The 17,991-nt window shown below is 37.4% G+C and overlaps 1 protein-coding gene across 2 annotated transcripts in view; it reads left to right on the plus strand.

The window, feature by feature from the left end:
* Window positions 1-17,011, plus strand: part of RAP2A (RAP2A, member of RAS oncogene family) — a 43,458-nt gene extending 26,447 nt beyond the window's left edge. For both annotated transcript variants that reach the window (XM_021929729.2, XM_021929730.2), the window contains one exon: window positions 13,226-17,011. In XM_021929729.2, the coding sequence (XP_021785421.2) occupies window positions 13,226-13,463 (238 nt within the window). In that variant the 3' untranslated portion in view covers window positions 13,464-17,011. The remainder of the gene's footprint in view (window positions 1-13,225) is intronic.
* Window positions 17,012-17,991: the final 980 nt, after the last annotated feature.

Consider the following 17,991-nt stretch of genomic DNA (forward strand, 5'->3'; position numbering starts at 1 on the left):
TGGCCCTTTGTTCTTACATCTTTGAAATTACTTGTAAGGAGAGATAGGGGAGTGCTCTGGGTACTACCCATCCTGTACTAATTTGTAATCTCTTCCTGTAAAGGAATGTGGGTTAGAATCCCTGTGAAGGAAATCTGACTTATTAATGATATCTAGTTGCAAGCGCGCTTTGGCAGCCCGGGTCCAGCTTGGCTGCTGTCCAGTGCAACCAGCTCGGCAGCTCAGATGGGGGCCAGCGCCCGGCCTGGGTCAAACAGCTACTGCCCAGATGTAAACCGCGCTCCAGCAGCTCAGATCGCCCGGCGGCGCCCGGCAGCCGAGGTCAAGAAGCAGCTGCTGCCGGTCGCCCAAAGCGCTCCGACGCTCAGATCCTTGGCCCGGCGCCCAGCAGCCCGGGGTCAGAAACGGCTGCCGGATCGCCAAGCGGCATCCGGCCAGCTCAGATCCCTTGGCGGCGCCCGGCAGCCGAGGTCAGAGCAACTGCTGCCGGATCCCTGGCAGCTCCGGCAGCTCAGATGTGGCCCGGCAGCCGGGTCAGAGTCAGCTGCTTTCGGTTGCAGCAGCCCTCCGGCAGCACAGATTGCAAAGCGCTCCGGCAGCAGCCGAGGGTCAGGAGTCAGCCACTGCCCAGATCGCCGTCGCTCCTGCAGCTCAGATGCGCAAAGCGCTCCGGTAACCGGGTCAGGTCAGCGCTGCCCAGATGCATGGCGGCGCTCCGGTAACCGGGTCCAGAGTCAGCTGCTGCCAAGATCACAAAGCAGCTCCGGCGGCTCAGATGCATGGCGGCGCTCCGGTAACCCGGGTCAGAGTCAGCTGCTCGGATAAAAATCAGATGAGAGCCAGGGGACGTCTCCCACCGGTCTCCGCTGGCTGTCCTATAGCGTGTCCGCCAGGACTGCGCCAGCTTCAGTTTCAGACCTCGTGAGTCACAGATTCAGGTTCAGAACAGACACAGACAGACAAACGGAGACGAGCCGGCTCACCTATCAGTAGATCGATCCTAGTAGATCCGTTGACCAGGGGTCTGGTGGGCTTGGGGAATCCCAGACGAGCCCCCAGATGTTATGCCCAGACCGTTTGTTCCCCAAAGAAGACCACCAGAGTCCAGAGTCAAAGCCAAGCGGCAAGGATCTTTACTACAAGTTTGAACTTGGTCCCTCCATTCCACAGCATACAAGAGGGCCCCGAACAATGCGAGTGCTTGCTTTTTATAGCCCGATGTAAACAGGATATGTAAAGTTACAGGGGAACAAGGTAATTCTCTTGGTTACAGCATTACAATTGGTTAATATTATACATTTAGCATTTTTTATTGGTTCCCGCTGCGTCCTTATCGGAGATTTCCCAGGTGGTGTTTTTCTGAAGTTTGAAAGAAATATGGAGGAATGTGTTTGTGCTGGGCTCAGGAAGTTGGGAGATATATGGGGGATGTGTCTCATTCCTTTCAAAATCAGGCAACTCTATCTGTGTGAGTCGGTTTCTAGGCTCTCTATTCTGTTTTGCATTTCTCCCTTCTTATGCCCAAACCACAGTATTAATTTTTGTAACTTTATAATAAGTATTGATATCTGGTGTCTAATCCTCCAGCTTTGTTCTTCAGATTTGCTTTGGCTCTTCTAGATATTTTGCATTTCTTCTTTTTTTTTTTTTTTTTTTGAAACGGAGTCTTGCTCTGTCGCCCAGGCTGGAGTGCAGTGGCCGGATCTCGGCTCACTGCAAGCTCCGCCTCCCAGGTTTATGCCATTCTCCTGCCTCAGCCTCCCGAGTAGCTGGGACTACAGGCGCCTGCCGCCTCGCCCGGCTCGTTTTTTGTATTTTTTAGTAGAGATGGGGTTTCACCATGTTAGCCAGGATGGTCTCGATCTCCTGACCTCGTGATCCGCCCGTCTTGGCCTCCCAAAGGATATTTTGCATTTCTATAGAATCCTTTGCATTTTCAAGAATCAGTCACACACACACACACACACACACAACCAACTGAACCTTCTGGCATTTTGATTGGGATTGCATAATCGGTACGTCAATTAGTAGAGAAATTATGTGTTAATATTGCATCTTCTAGTCCGTAAGTGTCATATATCTTTCATTTTATTTAGATATTTTTATATTTCTGTAAGCATTGTTTTGTAATTTTTGTTGTAAAGGTTTTTTACATCTTTAACTAGATTGTTTTCAGTATTTGCTGTTATTTGGTGCTACTGTAAATGGTTTGTTTTAAATGGATTTTCTAATTGTTTTCTAATTCTAATATGTTTGAATTCTATTTGTAGATTAACCTGGTATTCACAACCCTTACTTTTTAAAACACTTTATAAGTTATGTTTATAGTTTTTGTTTGTGTCTTTTTTTTTCTTTGCCTTTTTGCACTGTCTGGGAACTTAATTGTACTTAACATTTCCTTTTTTGTACTTAAATATTCTTTTAATCATTTTGATTATAAAGCATAAATTACATATGTAATTACCGTTTTAAATTAAATGTTTATAATTACAGATTCACATGCAGTTTTATGAAATAATCAATTCCATGTACTCTTTACCCAGTTTTCCCCAGTGGGGTAACATCTTGCAAAACTAATACAATATCACAAACAGAATATTGGCCTTGATACAGAACATTTCCATGACCACAGGATCTCTCATGTTGCCCTTATAGTCACACTTACTCCCCTCCTTCCCTCTATTCCTCTTCCCCATCCTTAGTCCCTGTCAACCATTGGTCTGTTCTCTTTTTCTATAATTGTGCCATATCAAGAATGGCATCTAAGTGAAGTCATACAGAATGTAACCTGTTCGGATTGGCCCTTTTCACTCAGCTAAATTTCCTGGACATTCATCCAAGGTGTTGTGTGTATCAATACGTCATTCCTTATTATTGCTAAGTAGTATATCTGATATAGATTTACTGCCGTTTGTTTATCCATTCACTTGAAGAAGGACATCTTGGTTGTTACTGATTTTTACCTATAAACATTTGTGTACAGGTTTTTATGTGATCATAAGTCTACTTTGGGTTACATGCCCAGGGGTGCAATTTTTCACTTATGATAATTACATGGTTAATTTTATGCTGCCATACTTTTCTCTAAAGTAGCTAATTTTACATTCCATCAGCAATGTATCTAGCTTCTTTGCATCCTCACCAGCATTTTAGTGTTGTCACTATTTTTTATTTTAGTGACATTTTTTATTTTCATCATTATGATAAATGGCAAATGATGATGTACATCTTTTTAAGTGCTTATTTGCCATCTACATCCTCTTCAGTGAAATGTCTATTCATGGCTTTTGTCCATTTTCTAATTGGATAGTTTGTTTTTACTATTGAGTTTTGAGAGATCTTTATATTTTCTAGATATTAGTCTTGTCAGATAGATGTTTTGAAAAGTTTCTCCAAGTCTATTGTTTGTCCTTTTATCCTCTCAGGTCTTTCACAGAGCAAAAATTTTAATTTTGATGAAATCTAATTTGGTTTGTGTTTACATGATATATCTTTTTCTATCCTTTTACTTTTAACTTATCTATTATATTTAAAGTGGATTTCTTCTTGATGGCATGGATATAGGTCTTTTTTAAAAAAGATTCAGTCTGAAAGTCTTTTTATTCATGTGTTTAAACCTACATTTAATGTAATTGCTAATATGCTTCAATTAGGCCCACCATTTTACTGCTTGTTTTCTATTTTTTCACCTGCTTATTTTTTTTTCTTCTCCCTCTTCTGCCTTCTTTCTGATTATGTATATTTTTTGTATTCCATTTTATCTGTTGTCTTTTATATTTTTTAAATGATTGTTGTAGGTATTACAATATAAATACCTAATCTTTCACAGTCTACTTTGAATTTGTATTGTACCACTTAGAGTAAAATGTAAAGAGCTTACAACCATGTAGGTCTCTGCTTTCCAGAGTTTTTGTATGTTTTACATCCACATATGTCAAAATCCCCAAAAATGACTATTATAATTTTTTGTACATTTATACATATTGTAAAGAACTTGAGGAAAAAATAATCTTATATTTACATAGTATTTACTATTTCTGTTTTTCTTTCCTCATTTTTAAAATTGCAGGATTGCTTTGATACTATTTTCCTTCAGCCCGAGGAATTTTCTTCAGTATTTCTTTTACAACAAATTTGCTAGTGATAAATTTTCTTAGCTTTCCTTCACTTGAAAATATTATTTTCCCTTAGTTCTGAAGGATATTTTTGCCGATACAGTATTCTGTGTTGACAGGGTTTTTTGTTTTTTCATTTAGTATTGTAAAGATTGTTCTGCTGTCTTCTGGCATCTGTGGTTTCTGATGAGAAATTTTCAGTCATTTTGTTTGTTCTCCTATATGTAATGCATTTGTTTTCTTTGCTTTCAAGATTTTATCTTTATCTCTAGTTTTAAATGATTTGATTATATTGTGCCTTGACATAATAGTTCTGCTCATTGATTTTTTCAATCTTTTTTCTCTCCTTTCTTCAAATTAGACCATTTTTGTTTATCTGTTTTTAAGTTTACTGAATCTTCTGTCATGTATCTTCCCATCCAGTGAATATTTTATCTCAGATATTATAATTTTCAGTTCTAAAATTTTCATGTGGTTTTTTTATTATACTTTATGAGAGCATTTTATTTTTCTCTTTATTTCTAGAGTGCTTACCTCATAGAGCATGGTTATAATTGCTTCTTTAAAGTCTGGTAATTTCAGCATCTAGGTCATATGACATCTATTGATAGTTTTTACCCTTGAGAATTAGTTTTTCTGTTTCTTTGCATGTTTGGTAATTTTAGATTGTGTTGGACATTTTTAGTATTATGTTGCTTAGTCTCTGGGTCCCATTACAATCCTCTGGAGAATGTAGCTTTCTTTTTTCCTTTTAGCTGATAACCAACCCACTGAGGTTCAAACTGCAAACTTTCTCCTTGTTTGGAAGATGATTCCGATACCAGTTCAATTTTCAAAGCCTTTACTATGCTGTCTAGTGTGTATACAACCACTCACTAGCTAGTCTGAGACGTAGGTAGTGGTTTAAATTGTAGTTTGCTTCTTTAACCTTCGTTATACTGCTTTGAGTCTTCCCACTCATACACAGCTCATATTAGCTTATGTTGATTCATACACAAAATTAGGGAATCTTTTTCTCTAGCTTTCTCCTCTTTGGAGGGATCTCTGGGATTCCTCCTGTTCTCTTTAGATCACAAGAGCCCGTTGTTGGTCTGGCCAGAAACATGGTGTTTCAAAGTTTTAGCTTTCTGCACCGCCACACAGTTCTTGCAATTGGGGTCATCTTTCTGGTAAAATGGGAAGAGAAAAAGAGAAGGAAGTGTACTGGGGATTTCTCCCACCCTCTTCAGGACTGAGGGCCCATTTCCCAATTCTTTAGTCAGAAAGACAGATTTCTAATGAAGTTTTAGCTACTGGCACCGCCTACTGCCCCAGCTCTGCTATTACTCACTCTAGGTGAGCTGTGAAATAAGAAGGAAAAAAAATGAGGATTTTCAGCCCATACACATACTCAAGCTCAAAGGGCCCTTTACTCTGATCTTCTGGTTAAAGACAATCTCCCAGAGTTCTAGTTGTCTGTGTGCAACACTGAGTGCCCACCCTCAGCTCAAGGCCACAAGAAAAAAGACGGGAAAACCAGGATACTCACCTGCATGTAGGTCTCTTTCTTCTTCAGGTGTTGGTTCCCTTCCCCAAACTGCTTTTTTCTCTTTACTTTTTAGAGTTCTTTGGTAATTGTTTTTTGTATTTTGTCCTGAGTTTTTATTTGTAATCAGCAGGAGATAAGCACTTTAATGGGCTTATGCAATCCATGCCACAATAGAAATTCTCAAGTGGTTTTTTAATAAAACATTTAAAATGGCTGTGAGTTGCATTTCCATCATCAGTTGGTCTATCACAATCAAAGCATTAGGAATCTGTTCTGATATAATATCAACACTCAGTTTCTATGAAAACAGATTTTATTGGTTGAGATATTCCTAATAGCTTTGAATATCTTCTTGGTATCATTACTCTCCTTACTTTTTACATTACATTTACACATTTCTCTCTGTTCATCTTCAGTATGCATTCTGAAACCAACAGGACATCAGAGCAAAGGACTGTGGTTTTCTTTCATTATTCAAGCTAAATTACCAGAAATGCCCTTTTAAGATGAAATATTTAGTCGCTTCAAAACAGGTCAGGTTGGAGGAAGAGTACAGGTTTACTTAGCTCATGTTTTTCATCCTTACAAGCAGTATTGATGTTTCATGCTAGCAAGCTGTGGTAGAAGCCTTCAAGTCCTAACCAAAAACAATTCTCTTTCTTCAAAACTCCCATAACACTTTATTAAAAGATTATAAATACAAATCCCAAGGATAGGGGAACAGGCATTCTTAAGCACTGTTGGTTTTAGTATAAATTTCTAGATGTTCACTGAAATTTTGTGTGTGTCTATGTTTACAGGGCAATTTGATGAACTAACCTAGGAATATGATTTTTCTGGCTCAAAAGGTATGCAAAAGATTATAGGTATAAACACATATGTGAGATATATATGTGTGTGTGTGTGTGTATAATGTATACCCTTTGAGGCAGAAATCACACTTCTAGGTGTAGTTGATCAGATTGCTGTTTATTTTAGCCAAAAATGGGGGTGGGGACATTCATATACACTAATGGAGTACAGATAATTAAATTATGGTACAGTTATAGATTCTATAAAATGGAATACTACCTAGCCATTAATATGATACATATTATTTATTAAAATGGAAAGCTTTGTAATAGTGGAAATTGAAGTTATCAAATGTAATTGGTGTAATCTCCTTTTATAAAAGCTATAGCTATACTTACATTGATATATATATATATATATAGGAAAATAATTTGGAATGATAGACATCAAAATAGTTATAGTGATCATTCTCACAGAGCCGAGATTAAGAATTTTAAAAAATGTTTTTTTGTTTCCTATTAAGTATTGCTGGGTATTTTTTTTAAAATCATGACTTACTTAATTTGAGCAAGAGTAGGAGGGACCTATATTCACGTTGGGGAAAAGATTTCTACATTCTAAAGGGTAAAAGAACTAGAATCTGTGAGAAGAAGGGGCAGGGTGTTACAGATCACAGTTCCTTATATACAGGTAAACTTTTAAACTCTGACTTTTTAACACTAACTTTTAACAGACCCGACAGTACAAAATGGGTTGCCTGTAGGTATGAGTTCCATGTCACTAAAAATGTTCAGACATAAGCTCCAAAGCCATTTGGTAAGTTTATCATGGAAGTAATTGAAGCATCAGTTTTTTTGACGGTTTGCCTTGGGACTCTCTTGGTAGATGATTTTAACATTGGGTGAAAAGTTGAATGAGGGGACTTAGAAAAGCCTTTCTGACTCTCATTTCTAAATTCAAAGAGAATTATATTTCCACCTGCTTATCACTAAGAAGATAACGGCATGTTAAAATTCACATGAAGTATGACCTTTTAATATGCTGCGGTACAGCACCCTCAAAAGTAAAGTACAGGAACTGACAGTAGTGGTATCTGTCTACAGTTTATCATTGGTGAATAAGTTAGGGGAAGAAGGAATTGAGTCTGGACTTGCCACATATGGAACCATGAACTATACACATAGAATATTATTTGGGGTCACAAAGTAGTAAATTACGCCGGTGATTCCTAAACCCTGCTGAACTTCAGAATCAATCTTCAGAGCTTATTGATACAGACATACTACATATTTTAATAGACTCTTGGGTCCTGATCCCACAGATTTAGATTAACTAGCTCTGGAATAGGGCCTAGAAATCACTACCTTTAAAAAAATTCTCAAGTTGTTTTGATGGTCAGCCAAGTTCAGACATGACCAGAATAAAATATATATACATATACATACACACATATCAGGACAGTTACAAGAAAGGAGAAAGCAAAATAAAGTATTTTGATAAACACATCAAATGCTTTTGAGTTATTGATATTTTAAAAAGCTGTCTCAGTGAGAAGCCCATTAACATTCTACAGCTAAGTGATGCTACAGCCAGTATTTCTGATGTTTCATTGAATCCATTAAGCAGAGCTGCTTAAAAGAACTAGTTTTGTTTATTTATACATTTATAATCATGTTCATGAATACAGTCAACAATATGGAAATTCTTGTCAATAAAAAAGTGTTTGTCCACAGACTATACACAGAAATAAAATTATTAGACCTGCATCAGTCACTGTGTGACCTGGTCATGCCCTTAAAGGAAATTTCAAGGAAGACAGGCTGCAGTTGGTGAGATATCTGCTGATGTTTAAGATGTAGGCAAGGTGGCATCTTACCCATGATCAGGTTAACAATAACACATCCATTGAACAGTTTTAGAATTTTGCATCTTTAGCTTTATGTCCAAATGATGTGTTTAGAAAAGAGGGAAAATGAAGGCAACCCGCAAAACTGATAATGAAAATAGAACATGAAAGTAACAGTCATCATGCACTAACAAAGCGCCTCATCTTCCTAAATAACAGTCAGCCCTCTCTGAGTTAGTCTGTCATAAGTGCCAGATTTGTCTTCTGAGGCCACTTTTGGCACCCGAATTCCTGAGGTCTAGCCTCAAATGAACATTTCCTCCACTGCCAGAGTCCTGCAGGAGGCCGTAAGGATGGATCCCACAGCTGGTCGCTGCACTGACAGGCACGCTCTCACTGGCTCAGGCGTTGTCTAGGGCATGTCGTCCTTAGAATGCTCTTCCCCTAGAACCTGCACGGTAGGGAGCAGACTCCCAGAGACCCTTCCCATCTTAGACCCTTCCCATCTTTGTTCACAGCCACTTTCTCAACAAGGCCTGTGATCATCTTATTTAAAATTGTGGCACCTGTGCTCCCCACCCACCACCCGATCCACATCTTTTTTTCCATTGCACTTAACACTTTTATTGTAAACCCAGAATTGACTTATGTTTATTGTTGATCTGTGCCCTCTGCTAGACTGTAAGCACTGTGAAATTACAGAGATTTATTTGCTTTGTCCATTGATATAAGTGTCTAGAATAGTGGCTAGCACTTAGCATATAAATATGTGTTGAGTGGATGGATAAGTACATGATGTATTGATTGTTCATTACTAGCTATTTATGCCACATCAGGCAGTTTTCAGTATAGCCTTCAGTATTCACGTAGTTAAAACCATCCCAAATATTTGTGTTTAAACAACGTTGTCTGTGAAATGGAACTGCCTAGGTCATGAGTGCATTTTGGAGGTCTGCTGTTGAGTCAGAGCATGCTGGCAGTAGCGGCTCCACTTGTAGAAGTGAAACTTCCTGCTTGTGTTTTGGCCCCCTGAGATCTCATGAGATTTCCCCCAACATTTTTGGCTTTACTCCTGACGCGCACTTTCATATCTCTTAAAGATCAGCCTATTGGACGTTATTCTTAGGACAGTGCTTAGCACTCAGCAATTAGCCCAGTCAGTGGTACATGTTGATGGTGGGTGTGACCCACCACGTCTGTTGTGATTTTTAACCTCGGAGCATCTTAGGAATTATCCAGTCCAGCTCATTTTATACTTCAAGAAATGCAGGAAACCAAGATGAGGTTAATCTTCTAAATTCACAGTACTAGCTAGAGGCAGTTCTGGGACAGGAATCCTAGTCTGTTTGGTTTTTTTTTTTTTTTAAACCCACCATATTGCTAAAACAGACAGCAACACCAGCTTCCTTGTGCAGTGCAGTCATCTACTGTCAACACGGGGCTTGGCTTCGTTCCCTTCAACTTCTCACCCGTCTTTCTTAAGGAGGATCCAGATTTCTCCAAATGTTACCTTCATATGGGACCCTATTCTGTCACCCCAACCCAAAGCCTTCTTAGAATGCTTTCCCCACGGGGGCCAGTATTTTCTTTCGAGTGCCCGCTGTTTGGGAATGCTTGCTTTTCTGCTTTCCGACGCGCCCCCCCCATCACCATGCTGTTCAGCACAGGGACTGGTTAGTGTCTGGTGGCTGCTTTGTTTTGACTCCCATCTGTTTTTTGCCTGTCTCTTCCCCCAGCTCCATCTTAACTCGGTTTGCCCTCAGGAGCTCTTTACCTCCTTTGATCAGTTTCTCTGGCTCCTTCTTCACCCTTCATGGCTTCTCAAGGCCACATAAGTAGAGTTAGGAAGGGAAGGAAGCAACCACCCTCCTTTTATCTAGTACTTGATTTTTTTTCAGCATTATCTCATTTGACCTTTACAGCAACCCTGTGTTAAGTGGGAACAGATATTCTTACTCTCTTTTTACTAACAAAGAAATGAAATACAGATATGTAAAGGAAATGATCTCATTGGCAGAACTGGAAGCAGAGCCTCCAAATCTGAGTGTAGAATCTTTTCTTCTGTCCCAAATTTTAACAGAAAGAGAGACAAAATTTATCACTGTCTGGTATTCTGAAATGTACATAATTTTTTTTCTGAACGTCTTATTCAGTTTAAAAATCTTCTGAGGATATTAATGTGGATTTCTCTAGTGTCTTTAGTAACTTGATTTTAGAAAAGACCACTGACAATTAAGTTAGTGATATAATAAACAGGTTCTCTGATACTGACTGCATTTTCATCTACATTTACCAGTTATTAAATGCTGTTATATGTGGAATTGTGTTTGCAATATTTTATTTACTGTGTTGAGAATCAGGCTGATGGTAAGATTTATTCAAATTCTTGATTTTAATAGTGTATCAATATAACTTAATAATTTGATGTCTTTGCAAGTTTTGAAAATCTACATATTCTAGTAGATCCTCCACTTAACTAAAAGTGTAAGAAATATTTCACATATAAAACATGATATAGGCTGGGCACAGTGGCTCACGCCTGTAATCCCAGCACTTTGGGAGGCCGAGGCGGGCGGATCACGAGGTCAGGAGATCGAGACCATCCTGGCTAACACAGTAAAACCCCATCTCTACTAAATATACAAAAAATTAGCCGGGCATGGTGGCGGGCGCCTGTAGTCCTAGCTACTCGGGAGGCTGAGGCAGGAGAATGGCCATGAACCTGGAAGGCAGAGCTTGCAGTGAGCAAAGATCACGCCACTGCAGTCCAGTATGGGTGACAGAGTAAGACTCCGTCTCAAAAAAAAAAATATATATATATATATAGTATTGTATTTAAACTTATATTCTTTAAAATACTTATCATTTATCTCAGCTAATAGAAAGTGATGTCTTACCACTTTTTATTATTTGTAGACAGACCGAAATTTGTTTCTACTTAAATTCAACCAATAAGTTTTACTTAATTTTATTAATGTTTTTTAATTACTTCACTGCCAAGCAGAGCATTTTAAAGCACACTGTGATGTATATACTCTCATAAGAAAAATGAAATGTAATTACATTTTGCAAGTAACAAATTGGAAACTGACATTGTCCTGACATGGCTGGCAGTGTCTGCTCCCTGCCAAGCTTCTCTGTATAGCCTATCAAGAGAGTTTATATGCAAAGTAGCAAATATATGGTGTTCTGTAATGCAGCTTTATTCTCACTGCCACTTGCCCGCCCATAGGCCATGGGATGCACAAATTGTTTGTATGTAAGAGTCCTAGAAGATGTTAAAAAACCCTTGTGTCTTATGTTCATAGCTGTCAGCATGATCTAAGGCCCGAAATCATAAGATACAGTAGTGTACAGTAAATTTATATAAAGTCCTTTGATATAAATTGAAGTTGTCCAGATTCATTTCCTACGAAATGATAATATCCAACTTCTAGGTTTGCCTTTGATGTTGTTACTTCCAGTCATTTTTAAGTTGTTTTCATGTTCCACATTGCCAATGGCACACTACCTAGAGTGTGCCCTCTTGTTGAGACCATTCTTAGTTTGATATAGTGGCAAAGAAAAAAGTGAGACTGTTGGGAATTTGGTTTGCTTTACAAGTTAGGGTGAGTGGAGAGAACCCTCTTGACAGGATGATGAAATTTGTGGAAGTATAGCAAACAATAACTACCTGTCTATTATCCAGTTTACTGAATGATAAAAATTGTCTGTGCATCCTGCCTCAAAGATTTGACCATGGGGTGGGTTTTCTCTTCTGATAGATTAACAGTGTCCAGTCACATTTGTTATCATTTATGTGTGATCTTGCTGTTTACCTCTTTTAAATCAGAAATAGACTCTGCTTAGGGGAAGACACACGCACATACGCACACACACTGATTTATACTAAAATCACAAAAACCTTTTAAAATGTCTTGTGAAAATATTTTAGCTACCTTTCTTAGAACAAACATAAACAAGAATAGTAAATAAATGTGCAGGCCAGCACCAGCGCTGACATCTGTTGTGACCTGTGCTACATGGAGTAACCATTGTAGAGACAATCATCTTAGGCACCAAAATGACTTAGGAGCTTTTTTCTTTGTTCTTTCTTATCACTTACTATTTTTATTAGTTTAGCTCTTTCCAAACATGTTTACTCAGAGATACCTATTTTAGTTAGGAAGAAAAAGATAAATAACACCAATTAAAGCTAATTGAGGCTGAATTCTTGTCAGTCTTAAAAGAATCCTAATTGTTTCTCTTTGAACTGACTAATCCATAAAAGTTTTCTGAAGGGATGGGGTGTGGTTGTATTTGATGGCTTCCATTTGGATGATTTCTACTAGCTTTTTTCTTATCTGAGAACTATTAGAACGAACATGATCATTTTTTCAGGCTGGAGTGCAGTGGCATGATATCAGCTCACTATAACCTCTGCCTCCCTGGTTCAAGCGATTCTCCTGTCTCAGCCTCCTGAGTAGCTGGAACTACAGGCACCTGCCACCATACTCGGCTAATTTTTATATGAACATGATCAATTTTATACACATAGAACATAGTGAAATGCTGATAATTATAAGTTGTTTGCTCATTGGAGTTATTTATTATGTGATCAACTGTGAAATTTTGTGCAACCCTCCCTCAGAATAGAAAAAAAATTAAGAGGATTTAGTCTGAGTTTCTGAGAATAATTTTCCAAGTATATCTGGAAAGATAAATTGATTTTAAAGGATGTATAATTGATTAATTAAAACATCATTTCATAAAACTCATTTTATGATCCACTGTGAGAGCAGCTTCAAATGCCCTCAGATAAGTATCAAGCCAAGTGGTACAAATCATTTTCATGCAACTGAAGATATCATTTATGCTGGAATAGCCCCCCAAAACAAAAATCCACGTGACCTGTTTAACTTTGTGCTATTACAATGTCTGTGTGTTTTGTGTATTCTCTCATAGGTATGAGAAAGTGCCAGTCATCTTGGTCGGGAACAAAGTGGACCTGGAAAGTGAGAGAGAAGTATCATCCAATGAAGGCAGAGCACTTGCTGAAGAGTGGGGCTGCCCCTTTATGGAAACTTCCGCTAAGAGTAAAACAATGGTGGACGAACTCTTTGCAGAAATTGTGAGGCAGATGAACTATGCTGCTCAGCCTGACAAAGATGACCCATGCTGTTCTGCATGTAACATACAATAGCATCCAAATATGGCTGTCCTGGATGGGATTTGCCCAATGTCGTAGGTGATAGAAAACTCGCCTACTCCACTGCAGAACTTGCAGGATGCGTGGTGTTAATCTACAGAGAACTGCAGCCCTTATTCAGAATTGAGCAGTGGTTGTCAGTTGATATCTCTGAGTAACATTTGGGTTCAGTAACTACAGTTTTCACCATTTGTCCTCAGTCTCCTTTATGCATCTGCAACTTTAAGGCATAGTCCATCGATCTACAGGGTGATCTCATTTGAAAGCTATGATGGCATTGTCGCTGAGTTGACAGAAGCAACTATTGTATAAATTAAAAATAACCATAAGGGAGAAACCAGAAGAATTCCTATGACCACTTACAATTAAAATATTTTGTCTTCTTTAAAAAAATAAGTAAAGGAGAAATATTTTCCTACAAGAGTACTGAATTTCAGGAATTGGGATAGAGCTTCTAACCAATGTATTTCGTCAAGTAAGATAATAACAGCTGACCTGCCAACAGCATTACAGGGAGAGATTCTTTGCTCAGCTAACACATTTCTGTTTTTCAAAATTGATGCTTAATTGTAGCTGTTACTCTAATTTGTGACATGGAACTAACTCATGCTTCAATCCTTGATAGAGCAAAAGTCAGAACAGGTTATGTAAAAATAGTCTGGCTTTAGAATTTGTTAAATCACCTGCTTTGCCACAGAAAATGGAGGCTTTCACAAGGGTTTGATCAGAATTAAAACCCCGACCCCGCCCTCTGTTAACTGAGCAGGGGTGGTCTTTGTAACTTTACTGAACAAGAGGGAAGCAACTGTGATGGGAAGAGATTACCTAGCCTTACTAACAAGAAGCATTCTAATAGATAAACTAGTACCATCATGTAAGGAAAATGAAGCCATGTTGCATCCACATGTTCCCGTTTGCAGAAACCTCACAGGACAGTACGAATATCTGGCATTTTTAAGTTCATTAAAGCAGCAAATTCCTTCTCGCCTTTAAGGGCTATGGTTGTAGTGTAACCTGTGGCTAACCTGCTTTCAAAATCAAGTTTGCTGTAGCAGAGCTTTATTGCAGGCATTTTAAAAGTTGAATAACCATGTGAAATAATTTGGGCTTAAAAGTGAACATAAATTATAGAGTGGAAGGTAAGGGACAAAAGCCTTTTATCTTTAATTTTCCTGGAGAATTATATAAAGGTTTTCTTAGAACAATTTTGCCCTGATTACTGAAGTGTCAAATAAAGCTGGAGTGAATATTTTGTTTTGAAAAGGTGCTCAAGCTCTGACTTTTTTGGTTTTCATAGCCGTGAAGTATTTATCATTTGCATGACTAATGGCACAGGAAAAACCTATTCATAAGTTTTACAATCAAGTATAGAGGGATCTTCAGCTAACTTCAGTTACAAATGCTGAAAAGATTATCTTGAGCTGGGCCTTGGGAGAAGAATTTGGCCTTCAGAACTGCAATATCACTGAGCCTGCGATCTATACACCACCCCACATTTTGTTGGTTTCACAGTCTTGTGCAAGTAACCTCTGGTCTTACGTGTGTCACTGAGAGAAGAGTGTGTGTTTGTGTGTGCATGTGTGTTTATTGTTCCGAAGAATTTGGCACAAGTCAGAGATAATTTGCCTATACTAAGAATCTATACTGCAGAATATAGTGTATCAAAATCTTTTTTCTTTTAAATTATTAAAGTGTCTTTTATACTTTTATGAAATCATTGGTAGCCCCCCAAGTGTTTAATAACTGGCATTAAACTTAGAGGATGGAAAAAAAAAAAGGTTGATAGTATTTTTCATAATGAAAAAGCTGAAGAGATAGGTGAATGAAACCAGGCCATAGTTGTCAAAAATCTTTGAATTTTGAATATTTACATTCTTCAGTATAATTTTTTATAATCCTCAGTTATGAAGCACCTTGTTTATAGGAAAAAATTTTTAACCAATTTTATTGAAACGCATTTCACTGCATAAAAGTTGGTTTGATTCAAACATGTAGAGAAATTGGAGATTCAAGATATATGATTTCTCTACTGAAATAAAAATATTTGTTAGTGAATTGGTTGAGTTTTGATTCCTCTAACTTCTCAGAATGATTCTTTTGAATTCTATAACTAATAGCAATGTTTGACAAGTAAAATTGCAAAATAGAAATATCTATAAAGATCCCACAGTTTGACATTATGACTTGCTATGCAGATGTGAAAATAGGTTAAATAATATGAAAGATATGGCAGAATGTAAAGTGGAAAAAATGATCTAAAATTTTGAATTGTATTAATAGTTAAAAACATTTGTGTCAGATGACAAGGTGGGCTTTTACTGTCAAGACATGAATAATAACTGATCTGGCTGCCTGATCAGTGTTTCCACGCAGCCCTGCATATTTGGTGACCAAGGCATCAAGGACATCCCGAAACTGGAAATTCCTATCCATCTGGTGTGAATATAACTCAGTTGGCAAATGAATGTGTTTGTTGAGATATTACAGTAATAAAATGCTTAAGAACAAGAAGATTACATTTGTTGGCATATGAAACCTTAGTGGCTACAGAAGAAAGTTGACCTTGTGTCACGATTTATTTTATGCCCTGATCAGACTAGCAACTTAGATAAGTGAAAGTTTTTCTCACATGCCTTAAAAATATTATGGTTTGATCCAAAGACCCACTTTTTCTTTAGCTCTTGTGATAAGATTTTCTTTTTTTTACTTTTATACAAAGGCAGCATCTTTGAATTTTTTTCTTTTGATGTTGCAACTCTTGGGTTCTTTTAAACTGTGATAGTGATGGTAACTGATGCCTTTCATTTTATTCAACTTATACAAAACAAGCCAGCATCTGATCAAAAGTATTACATCAAATCTTTTCTTAAACTATCGAAAGGTGCTTTGATGATTTTCTCCTTTGGTTTGTAGAATTAGGACTGAACTTTTGACTCGAATTGCTACAGTTGCCATCACTTTTCTGTGGTAATACTACTGATATTTGCTTTTCTATATAAAGAAATGTTGCCTAAGACTGTCTGGTATTTGTTTTCAAGGGTTTTCCAGTATGAATGTTAATGTTGTCAGTGTATGTATGAATATGAAAGTGCTTTGTTTTGTTTGTTGCTGTTTTTTGCTTGTGTGTTTTTTAAATTTTTTGTTCTTATTAGTAGTCTTGTGTTAGCACTGGGTAAGCTTTAATTGTCCCTTAGCCAATCAAACATTAAGGACTATGGGGTTCTTTTTTTTTATTTAACATGTCATTGTGCATCTATTAAATCTTGATCAGGGTTTCAAGAATGACTGCAGTGGGTTTTGGAAACAGACTTATCATTATTGATTTGAGGTTTCCCAGAGATATAGTTCACAGTTAAGTGTTGCGCTCTAATACAACTGACCATTTAAAATTGAACAACAGTTTATTGTTTTGTAACAATGTCAGTTGTTAAACCTTGACATTTCAATTAAAACATGAATTGTAGTTATAACTCGATGCAAATTCAACAGTTGTATTTGGAGTTAAATTATTTTAACAAATAAATTTATTTAATGAAACTCTGGATTTGCTTTGTTTTGTACATGCTCATGAGAGAAATGTATTATATACAAAAACAACTAAAAAGTGCCATATAATGAATTTAGTACTCCTCATGCAAAAATATTTTAGCTGATTTAAATTGAGAGTTCATCATATAAAAAGGCAGGTAGGTAGATACTTCTCATAGTCTTTAAAAATAAAAATAACATGGAAAAGACTGTAAAATCAGTTATTATAAATATAAACTTATCTCTACAAATGGTATTTTATATTTTGAATGATAGCTGGCTAATTTGAAGCCTGATGCTAAGGTTAACAGAATTGTTATAAATAATTAACATGAATTAGCAATATCACTAAAATGATTCTGTGTCCTTCTAGTGATGGCTTGAAGCCGGCTTTCTGTTTTCACGTCATGTGGATCCGAGAGTGCCAGAAGCTGAAGGTTGCTGCGGGGCTGCGGGCCCGCTTGTTCTATATGGGGCCCTGTGAATGTTGGCAGATGCTGTTAATTGTATACAGCCTTCAGCTGCTCTGATAAGGAGCCCATTCATTTCCTAAGCCAACTTAAACTATGCCTTTTGGTTATGTTGCCTTCAAACTCTGCTGAAATCCTCTGGCAGCATTCCACCAGTTGAGACGCTTCATTGTTTTAGATTATAAGAATAATTTGAATGAATATAACAGAGGCACTGTAGATAGAATCCCAGATATTGAAAGGAAAACATACCTATATTTTAGTAATATCTTCTGAAGAACTTCATAATTTTATTTGAAGTGTTTGTACATTTTTTTATAAATTATTTAAATGTATCAAATCCCAAGTTGGAAGAAGATCTTTGAGGCTAAAAAGTAGTACTCTGAAATTCTCTCAAGTTGTATTATTTGTTTGTTAGAGGTCCACAAATGAAAATATATGTAGCTAAAGGAATAAGGTGCTGCCCAATTTGGAACCCAACTGACCTCTAGGATCTATGAAGCAGAGAATATTATCACAAACTT

Source organism: Papio anubis, chromosome 15 (genome assembly GCF_008728515.1).
Source record: "Papio anubis isolate 15944 chromosome 15, Panubis1.0, whole genome shotgun sequence".
Classification (NCBI taxonomy): Eukaryota; Metazoa; Chordata; class Mammalia; order Primates; family Cercopithecidae; genus Papio; species Papio anubis.